A 12,017-nucleotide genomic window follows, 5' to 3' on the forward strand; every position below is an offset into this window, starting at 1 on the left:
TACATAGATATACATGTATATCTATGTGTATCTAAATTAAAAAAGGTTAAAAAACATTTACACTTATAGGTAACTACATTTATTTTTTGAGAAATTATTGATAAAAGACGAAAGATAATTTATTTAAAACAACTAAAACAATAATTCAATTGCTATAAATAGATTATGTGTATTGGTCTACACCTTATTATTTACGGGGAAATGTAGAAAACTGCAGAGAAAGCATCAAGGTAGATGAAAACGGTCAGCCGTTTCACCACCTTGATTCCATTCTGCCTCGCTCCTAATGATTTTTAAATTATTGGTAAATGTCTAGATGATGGCCCCCACCACCCCCGAACGGGGTGGGGGTGGGTGGGATCGAAAGAGGAGGTCTCCCCCACCACTGTACCATAAAATGTTCGTGGCGGTCTCACCCACATAAAAAGTTATGGGGGCTAGATGGTGGTGGAGGTACGGGGGATCGAAAGAGGGTAGTCACCTGAGTAAAACCCCATAAAAAATTTGTGGCAGTCTTACCCCCATAAATAGTTATGGGGGTTAAAAGTTGATTATTTTGACAATTTTCATATACTATAATTCAAATAAAATTCAATAAAAAAAATTATTTTCAAGCGGGTGGAGGTGGGGGATCGAAAGAGGGTGGTCACTTGAACAAAACCCGATAACCTAACCTAACCTAACCTATTGATAAAGATATTTAAATAATGTTTTATATAACTTTCTCAATATTTTTATGTATTTTTCATTAGTTTTACCTTTGAATATTGTTTAAGAATGACTATATAAACATTTACATGCCTAGAAATGTATAAAAATTGGCATATTTATTAACTTTGAACCCCCATAACTTTTTATTGGGGCGAGACCGCCACGAACTTTTTATGGTACAGTGGTGTTGGAGACCTCCTCTTTCGATCCCTCCCACCCTTACCCCCGAAGGGGTGAGGGGCATCATCTAGACCATTATCACCACCAATTTTTTTTCCCGACGATAACAAGTTGCAACTAATACTAATTGTTGTTTCGGTCATTAGTTGTATACGTATACAAAAATAATCAAAGACGGAGAGAATCTTCATTGTTAATTCCGTTGACACACCAAACCAATTACGTTTATGACATTCATTTCCATAATTAAATTTAAACAAAGAACAAGGTTGCTCTCGAAGTACAGAATGAGGGTCGGCTTATTATGTTTGCCTGACCTCTTAAATGTTACAGTGTAACGACAAACGCGGAAAAACAGAGTAAAGAAAAACCATCTACGAGCGCTAGCATTGTAAGGATAAATTTGAATGGATGGGAATAGCATCTAATTTACTTTGTAGCACGTACGGAGACCGCACTGGTAGCAAAACAACTTGAAATAATCACGAGTGTTATCTGAGGAAAGCCGCCTGTTTCAACGCACGTCTGAAATTAACATTGTTTTCCACTTAGCAAGTGGCGTCTATAAACTGTGAGTATAAGCAGAGCACCCGCTTTTTCTTTCTCTCGTTTACTCGCTTTCTAGAGAGCCTCCCTTTTTACGATGCCATAAGGACAATGTCCTCAGATCCTTTTAATATGCGCCGTTATGATGTTCTGAAATTCTATTTCATTGTCAGTAAAATCCTTATATGGTTCTTAAAACGTAGCTTTAATAAAGAGTGGGTTTTAGAATAAAATACTCCAGTATCCAGGCACAGACTTTTTAAAATTGTAGGAGCACACAGACCCTCATAATTATAATGTACAGGGTGTAACAAGAATAAGTGACAGTCGGAGGTGGAAATTATAGATCTTCAAGAACGATAAAAATTTTAAAATTTTTGGGTTTGATTGCCACCAGTTACTAATACTGGTGGGCGGGCAATCCCACCGGACTACTCCAGAAGGTAGAGCGGAAGGCCCTCTTCATGCTCCTTTCAGGAATCGTGGGAATGGGTGGGTGTTGCTTCGGGTGAGAAAGATGAGACGGACGAAATGAAGACAGAAGAGAATGAAAGATTATGTGTCGACTATTACTGCCCCAGCATTCACCTAAGTAATCCAAGGAAATCACAGAAAAACTTGGACCAAGGCAGACGGACCCGGAATAGAACCGGCGTCCTCCCCAATACTAAGCAATGGACTAAATCTCTAGACCATGCCACTCGGTTCAAGAACGATTTAAACAACCCCTATATCCAAGGCTTTTGCGGCCAGTAGGTGAACTGATGCTGTCATTATGATGGAAAGACCTATGGAGAAGTTCCCCATCGGTTCAATTGTATGTTTTTTTATAAATATCTCATGAACTTCCAGAAAAGAAAACAATCTGTTGATTGCTTAAACAAATGTTTATTTTTAATAAAGTTTCTGCATTAGCCCAATATGTAGCTAATCCTGTTTTCCGTACAGGTGAAACAGTGAAAACAATTATTAATGTTAACTTTCAAGGCACGTATTATCGAATGAAATGGTATACGAACTAAGCATGTAGGTTCCTACCGAAACGTTTCTCAGAGCGGAATATTTCATGCTTAGCACGAAGTAAACTGTTTAAACCTCTTAAAGCTTCGGAAAGGATTTATGGAAATCCAAATGACGTGCATGGATATTAAGGTACAAAAAATGATAAGCAAACTGTGCAAATTTATACAAATGAGTATCATTTATAACTTCATATTATTTTTTAGAATTGTTTACATTTTAATAAATATCGAATACTAAAACTGGAAAAAACTGAGCTAGATCCACGAATTGAGGGGTACGTGTAAGCACCATAGAAACCTCCCTTCTTATGTATACATAATAGATTCGGTCTGTCAGTCTATATCATTAATTCAATTCATTTACATGGGTGTAACTACCTAGAAAAATGAAATTCGATATATGACCTTAGAGTGATGATCCAAGCATACAACTGACGAGATAGTACCCTCGAAATATCACTCTAGAATCTAGATTGTGTAGATATTAAGTCCGTTATATATAGTTAAGAAAGCTATGAATTATTGGACGGACAACACTAGTAATAAATTCAGTATTTAACTCGGACCAACTGTATGGGGATTCTAAAAAGCGAACTTATGCACTTACTGTAAGGCTTGACTTAACAGAAAGATAATTACAACAGTTGCTCGTTTAAACACTGGTTGTATAACCGCATTTTCCAATTAAAATCGATATCCACTAGAGCCGGAAATAAATATTAGATAAGGCTTTGTGAACTATTTATTATCGAACTGGAGAGCCGTTACCGTTATACTTGTTAAATTTCCTATGCAGAAAAATAGATGAAGCCCAGTTCAGGCCCGTAAATAGACCTTTATGTTATTATAGCACATACAGGATTAAGGGAAGCACCTGAGGTGGAAGTTTCTGAACCAACAATAGACGATATATAACCCTAATTAACCTCGTGACAAGCTGAAACCGTACGTTGTAAGTTATACCTAGCATGAAGGCGCGCGGCTACCGTTTATCGGCGTTATTACTCAGCTTGTAAATTCAAGTTTCAACAAAGTGAAAACCGGGGTTGTTAAAAATAGACTTCACATTGCAAGTGATTGTACGCAAGTCAACGTAAAATGCGATTTGTAAACCAAAATCGATATCATAATTAAATACATATATATAAGTACGATCAACTGTTCTATTATAGCTAATGTTTATTTAATTAGTAGAATAAAGATTCGGGCTATATTTAATCATCTACAATTTCTACTTACAAGGCATTTGGTTTTATTGTCCCTTACAATATTTCAACTTCCGTTTGATGAAATTGAATAACCTTTTGTAAGTTAAACTAATATTTCAATTAGAAAATACCACAAACGGCGAGGAAAACGCCATCTGTAGTACGATGCTACATTTTGGGATTACGTATGCTCCAACACAACCTTGTAATCCCAAAATGTAGCATCCTACTACAGATAGCGTTTTCCGCGCCATTTGTGGTATTTTCTAAAACGCGCTGTTCAGACAGCAGGTAAAAGTTGGTCTGTGTTCTATCGGAGCTGCCTGCGACGCGCTGATGAGATCCAAAAATATCAAAATTGCGATCCGCGTCCAGCAGTTTCGACAGAATACTGACCACTTCGAATTATTTTATTCAATATATCAATTCTTAAATTCATATACTCAGTTAGGAATAGTTCTGACCAGAACTACAGTAAAAACTTTACATTCGTAGTTTTGTAGGCTTATGACACTAAATAAGTATGCCAATTTGGGTGGAAAAATGGTTAGCACCACGAAATTCTGCCATATAAATATAGCTTTTGGGGTGAAAAATACACAACCTGGGGTAGTTCTGTTCAGAACTACACCAAGTTCAAATTCGTAATTAACATACTGTGAAGCCACGAACTCGTAGGTTAATCCTATCAATTAGTGACCCTATTTTTCTATTAATTTGTAAACAATTGAATTCTCGCGAAAATGCAAGAGAATTTTTCTATACGGTTTTAGAGACTGACCCTAATCTCCTGCTAAAACTAGAAAAAAGAAAATTTTCAAACTTTTCAACTTTTGGGCAAAATTATTTTTGGAAAGCTCATTGCAAATACTATCAGGAACTCTAAAACTCTGTTTCTTATCGTTATATGGTACGATATAAGGGTGCGGCATGCAGTCAGCATCCGAAATTTCGTTGTTTTGATTTTATCATTAAAAATGAAGAACTATCAACACACTCGATCGAGAACTCACAAGAAAATTTAAGATAAATTAATTTTCTTTCCCATGACTACGCCTCCCATTTAAATTTTCCTCGTTGTATATTCTACATCCGCAAAAGCTAGTTTGAAAAGACCTGCACTCAAGGGACATCCTTGACTCACCCCGTTAATCGTGCTAACTTTTTCCGAAATTTCTTCACTGATTCTCACATTAAATGATGTTGCTTCATATATTTCCTCTATTCTTTTTCTTAACTTCATATTCATTCCTTTTTCTTCTATTATACTCTATATTTTCTCTTTGTTTATCCTGTCAAAGGCTCCCTTCATACCAGCAAAGAATAGGAAGATTTCACCTTTTTCTTTCTTTATTTCTTCCTCAATGGCCATCTATATTGCATCCAGTGTCCCTCTTCCTTTTCTGTAGCTTATTTGTGTATCATTCATGAGATTTATTCTTCTATTTCTGTCTTGAGCCGATTTTTTTTAGTATCTCCGCGTATATTTTATATCCAGTGTTTATTTCCACAATGCCTCTCCTCCATTCTTCTGGTAATTTTGCGTTTCCTTTCCATATGTCATTTATTATCCCATCCCTTCACCTGTTGCTTTCTTTTTTTTAATCTTTTTAATTTCTTCTCTACTTATTTCGTCTTCTTCTTCCTCTGGTTTTTTGTTTCAGTTTTCGGATTTCCAATGCTTAATTCTTCTACGTCTGTTTCTTGGTCCTCCTTGTTTTTTCTTTCAATTAACAGTCTGAATTTTTTTCTCACAGTGTAGAAGTCTTGCATGTTACCTTCCTTTTTTGTTGCATTTCCCTTTGTTTCTTTTAGCTCTTGCTTTATTTGATGGCACTCTTGTCCCACAATTTTTGTTTTTACATTAATATATATCAATACACTGTATATGTATTATAAATGCGCTAACTTCATTTTAAAAATTATTAAAATTTAGCCCAATTACTGTTATAAACCGTGTTTAATTTATTCTAAACAATCTTCTATTTTCGTTAAATTTCGTAGAAACTTTAAAACGCAGATACGTTAAATGCAATTACACTGCACCCCTGCAATTTAATTTAACAGTGTTTCTTTTCAATTACCCGCCGTTTAAAGTTAATTACTTCCTCCTCTTGACCTGAAGGATAGCGAGTTGCCTGCAGATCTTTATCAATGTAACAGTTTTCAGAAAGTGCCGTTATCAATATCTATTCACGTATACGTGGAGAATGTGGAGAATTGGAACAATGGAAGCAGTCACGCAAAAATTAATTTCAATGGATGCGGAGCAAAATATTTGCTGCTAAACATGGACTCGCGTAAATACCTACCAGGCTTTTAATGTGGAGCTGATATTGGAGCGGATTCCCACAACAAAAGTAATTCTGAATGCCAGAGATACCTAGCTACATATATGTAAAACTCTCTCTCTCCCTGCCTACCTATCATAAATAACTGAAAGGGATGTATCTTGTTTGAAAATGTCTCTTCTCAGAATAATACACAGAAAAAAAAGAAAACGAAAGAAAATAAAAACAAAATAGAAAATCTGTTTTGTTTTGCAGAAATATTCTGGAGCCGTAACATACTTATCTTATCGTTAGATTATAACATTAATTAATATATTTATTACGAAATATAAAAAGCAAAGTTGAATATTGATGTTAACTTGCATAGTGTAACAAAATAAACAGTAAAAGGCATTTATATCTGGGAATAAAAACTATAGAAATCAATTGTTTGAAAAATTCGGAACCTAAGGAATATGTTCTACAAAATATATTTCTAATATTATGTGCATAATAGAAATTTTTTAAAATTGTACATGTTTTATAAACAGCTTTTCATCATTCATCTTTGTACGTATTTTCTAGTTTTCGAAAATGATCCTACGGTTCAAATAAAGTAAAAAAAATTAAAAAGAAAACCAGTTAGTTAACAAAATATAACAAAAATTTAGCTATTTCGATACTTGAAATTCGAGCAGTCAGGTTGCCTAGTACCCTAGTTTGCCTACATGGACGGACCGTCCCTAGATACTAGCGTAAACTCGACGTTCATAAAGTTTCCTGAGACTGGAACCACGTTGGTGAAAATGTTATCGACTAGCAATTGCTATATGAAGAGAAAAATTACATAGCGAGTGCAAAAAAATTTAGTATCAGTCTAATATTTTTTGTAAAAGAATGTTATAAACTTTACTACAAAGCATAGGAATATATATTGCGCTAGCATAGTAATTTTTCCATTTTCAGCCAAAGAAACCCAGATTATGAGACGACACAGTAATTTTTCTCTTCGTGTAAGATTGCATTAAATGTATTTAACATTACTTACTGTTACTTTGAAAAAAGCTCCCCAATACCCTCTTATAAATAAAAGGCGAATGAGATTAATGAGCAGTAACGAGCCGGACAAGAGCCTTGTGATCCTTAAGGAATCGTTAGCATGACAAACAGTTACTTACCGCTTTTCCAGCCAGAAAGCTGAGAAATGAGTAACGTTAAGCCCCTTGAACTAGGTTAATGAACACCATCACTCTTTTTACTAGCTCTAATATATGCCGTGCGTGTATAAAAAGCCCTCTGGTAACAACCCACCCCTTAACAACATTCAAAAGGTTCTTCGTTCAAGCAATCTAAAGATAGCTCGTTTGGCTGCTTTCATAGTTTCATATTTGAAAACGTAACTATTATACCTTTCGCGGGCAGAAAATTAAAAAGCTGCTTCCATCATCAAACAACGCTTTCAATCATAGCTACACACATATATAATACATGTTAGAATACCAGTAAAAAATCCATAAGCTCGGTTATAAAAATTTGAACTTTAAAAAACCGAAACTAATGAGTTAGGGTAAAAGACAGACTGAAAATAAACAAGAGTATGCTCTGTGCTCATAATTGTAAAAATCAAGGCATTTAACAGGGCCGTATTTAAAACTAAAGGCATTGAAAGAAAGGTTTAATACAGAAATAATAACATGGTATTAAGGGTTGTAATGCGTTTATCGTCACTTTTATTATTTCTCTTAGTGGTACAAGTGGAAAATTAATTCGAAATTTTTAGAGTACATGTTCGACGATTTCCCAATTATTATTTTGACGATTACATATGAAACAGATTTTATAAACCAGATTACTGGCTGGTGCTCTAGGTGAGCCCTGGGGAAGTTTTTCACATTAAGGCGAAACGGTGGTGTGTAATTATAAAAATTAATTAAAACTTTCACACCAGAATTGCTTATTTTATGGTCAACATTGATACTCTTGGACAAGAATCAGTAACTCCCTTTATATAGTAAACAGTAGCGAACAGTCAGTTGATATTTGAAATTTAGTTTTTAACTATTTTGTACTATCTTCTCCAATGTTGAATTAAAACTGCTTCAATGAAAAGCGACCGAAGGGGTGAAATGTTATTTATTTAATTGTAATTTTCAACCGACGTTTCGCCTTTTTGGTCAAAAGTTTTATCAAGGTAAATTACTCAGTTATTGTTTTACATTAGACGGAGACATGGAGAACCCAACTATTTAACAACAATAAGAAACACATATACAAAAACACAGACTGAAATTATAAATTAACACGCAACCTAAAATAATAAATCATAGTTAAAACAATAAATATTAATAAATAATTAAAATAGAAATGGATAAAACGACAATCACAATTATTGTTATTAAATATTTGGGTGATTGAACAAAAAAGGTCTAATTTGCAATAGCTTACTAATGTATCTTGATAAAGCCTTCGAGCAAAAAGGAGAAACGTCGATTGAAGATTAAAAATTAAATAAATAACATTTCAACCCTTTGATCGCTTTTCAATGAAACATTTCTAATTTAATTTTTTTTTCAGTATGTACGTCTAAAAGGAGAGAATGGAAAACCAGTAGAAAATACGTCCCTATTCACAAAAATTTTTCAATTAAGTGGTTTAAAAGTTTCGCTGTGTTAAATAAGAACGACCTTTGTATGTGATACATTTTCTAAGATTGTATATAGTTCTTCAGACTACCCTTGTCGAGTAACAAAATTTTATACCCACAAGAAGTCACGAAACAATACTTTGATGTCAACTTAGTATTCGCATATTACGTTTTATCTTTATAAAATCAGAAACTTGACAAATTGCTTACTTACATTTCTGAAGTCGATGAGTTGAGTAACGAGGGTACCGTCAGGCCTTTGAAATTCTAAAGTAACTGTGTCATCTGTCACATTTGCTGCTATCGTTTCCTGAACAACATCGCCACCCTGAAAAAAATAAATATTAAAGAGAACAACGGACGCTCTTTGAAGTCATAACCAGCAAAGGTTCCAACGCACTGTAATTTAAATAAAGTCCTAAATGTTAGTGACGAATACTTCCATACAGCGACTAGTAGACTGTGCTTTTTAAATCACCCATTAACATTTTTCGTGGAAACTATATAACTACCTACCTACAATTTCATAATTTTCATTTTTACTTTAATCTAAAAAACGTACACCATGACAGGCAACATGGCGTTTCTGAAAAGTATATGTCTGATTGTTTTCAAAATGTTTTAACGAACAAGTTTTCCGGTTTTTATTCTCATTATCATCATCATCAGGTCGTCAACCCTAAGACTGGTTGGACACGCACCTCCACTCTTTCCTATCCTAAGGTAATCGTCCCAATTTTCTAAAATTAGAACATCCCATATTCTTAACTATTTGAGAACAGTAATCTAATCTAGGTCTACCTCTACCCCTCCTAACTCCTGTTTCTGCCTCTAATATGTCTCTGACTAGACCTTCATGCCTAAGAAGGTGTCCTACCAACCTATCTTGCCTATTTTTTATTGACTTCCATAGAGTCCTCTGTTNATTATCTAGGGATGACTTGTTGCAATACACTGCCCTTAATAGGTAACAAAAATAATTATTCAAATATGTAATCATATTCAGTGATTAGTAATGCCAGTTCAGCTTTCATACACTAAATTAAAAAAATATAATACTTTTTGTTTCCACTGTATTCAGTGCACTGTGGCAGACAGAAACTTCTGGTACTCATCATTAAATTAATTTGATCTAGTTTGCAAAACGCCCTAAGCGCGTAAACGATATTGACAGGAATGAACAAGAACACTGCTCTGCGTTTGACATAATTCGTACGCCAGAATTATTTCCACATAAATCTCTCTAAACCAGCGATAATCCTCTTTGGATACCACATAAAGTTCCTTATTCAGTGAAGCCCTTTTAGTACTGCTCTTATATTTATTTGACTATAAATTTCTTTTCACAAATTCCCTTTATACCAAACAACGACATATTCTCCGTTTAAATTCTGTATAATTCTGATTTACGGTCCCTGTTTCGTATTTCACGTCAATTTAACATCAATTCGCACATTTCCTTATATCTACTGTGTAGGCAAATAACTAATTTTGTACCAAAGTAAAGGTGTTATTTTTGCCTTTTGATGTCATCTTTTCCTGTATTAATTAGATTCACTATATGACGTAATTAACATTGCTGATGTACTGTACAAAGCCTTCGATAACGTAATTTTGATAGCTTTGTGAAAATTAAGAAACGCCTTAAGGCTTTTACCGCTAGTAAATATAATCCTATGTGGGAGTAATTACCACAAAGATCAGGATAATTTTCCTAGTCCAACATTAACTTATTCTTTTCTTATTCATTCGATACATGAAACGGTTTTCTTAAAATCCTTGTCTTTTTCATATCATTAATTAATCACATAATATATAAACACTGTGTAGATATGGTCAAAGGTTTCTTTTGCATTTAGGTATTTCTCAATTTTGTGTTAAAACGAATAACTTTTTCATATTAAGGAGAATATGCTTCAAGGCATTCTGCATTATATATTCACAGAAATGTAAAACAATATTTACTGCTAACTTATCCATGGCGAGTATGGTTCTAATAATTTATTTAACTTTACAACTATTTTTCCAAAGTATTTATACTTCTATAAATATTTATTTTCCGTTTTTTTTAATGGTTGAAACTTTATCACAGGCACTGCATATTCATAGAAAACCAAAGTACATTAGGTCAGTCAAAGATGCCGCAAGCCATTGAATAAGACAGCACCAAAATATGTTACATATTGCCAAAGAAGTTGGTGCTAACAAATTTAGTAGAGTTCACGAAATTTTCAAGAAAATCATTAAATTCTACCATGACAACCGTGTTAATAAATAATAATCGTCGGAAGATTTAATCCCTTCTACTTAATAGTGTGTGTTATTACATTTAATGGAGTGTCAAGTTTGGATTATCGGATATCAGCCCATCTTCACATAATCCTTGCCCGTTACCTTACGATGTCGAATAGAAACGCATTACTTCCTCCTTACACGAGATCTTCCATAAAATAACCCTTAGAATAGTAAAAGATGTATAAAAACTGCTTAAAACGTAAAAGTATCACACAAGAAAAGTTTTAGTTAGATTATGTGTATCATCTACATGTATTCAGTTATTAATTTTTGATGACAATCATTTATGTGGAATTTCACAAAAACTAAAAGTACTTGTTTCCTTCTAAATCCCCGATTGTATTGCCTGGATAAACTAATAAGAGTTTTCTAGAACAGGCTTGACATTTAAAGTAATATCGCATAAAGGTTCGAAATGCTTTGAAATTTCCAGTCGTTCTGTAATTCTATCTAACGCCTTCAAAGGTTAAATAAGCAATTTCAAACTACTTTAAAACAGTATTCAAGACAGTTCAAAATACATCCAACAATTCCCTATAATCTTACCGTATGCCTATAGCAAGACCTTCGGTGGTTCATCTTAGGTAATTATCCTAATAATGACGCTATCAATGTATCGAAATAATGTACCGTACAAATTTTTTTTTTGAAAAATACATTTACAATTAAACAGGATCAATGACTCGGACAACATCAGTGTTTATTCATTGAAGACAATATACAAAAATTTAAAAAACATCACTGGATGTAATAAATGAACCGTGCCGACAAAGCTTTGACGTTTTTGTTTGAAGACCAGCTTTTTGCTTGACTGAGATAAAAGCACAAACGAGAATATGAATTAAAAGACGTCAGGGCTGTTTAATATATAGCAGATGAAAAACTGCTTTTATCCCACAATAAAGTTCAAAAGTAATAAAGTTACATATCAAAAATTGTTCAGGCAAATTTCAATTACTATAATTTTTAATTAATTTAGACCGGTTAATTTAGAAAATCAAAAAAGGTTGTTAAAAATGTGTTTGGAGCACGGCGCTATACGGGTGCGAAATGGACAGTGGGCGCAGCGGAAAAGAAAAGGTTAGAAGCGTTCTAAATGTGGTACTACCGGCGAATGATGAGGATACCGTGGATAGAGAAG

The 12,017-nt window shown here is 33.9% G+C and overlaps 1 protein-coding gene across 1 annotated transcript in view; it reads right to left on the reverse strand.

The window, feature by feature from the left end:
• LOC108736690 (out at first protein) overlaps positions 1-12,017 on the reverse strand; it is a 163,082-nt gene that overhangs the window by 96,987 nt on the left and 54,078 nt on the right. Inside the window, exon 2 of the mRNA XM_018469216.2 lies at positions 8,796-8,909. Coding sequence (XP_018324718.1) covers positions 8,796-8,909 — 114 coding nt within the window. The remainder of the gene's footprint in view (positions 1-8,795; positions 8,910-12,017) is intronic.

This window comes from Agrilus planipennis, unplaced genomic scaffold, assembly GCF_000699045.2.
Source record: "Agrilus planipennis isolate EAB-ADULT unplaced genomic scaffold, Apla_2.0 scaffold12, whole genome shotgun sequence".
Lineage (NCBI taxonomy): Eukaryota > Metazoa > Arthropoda > Insecta > Coleoptera > Buprestidae > Agrilus > Agrilus planipennis.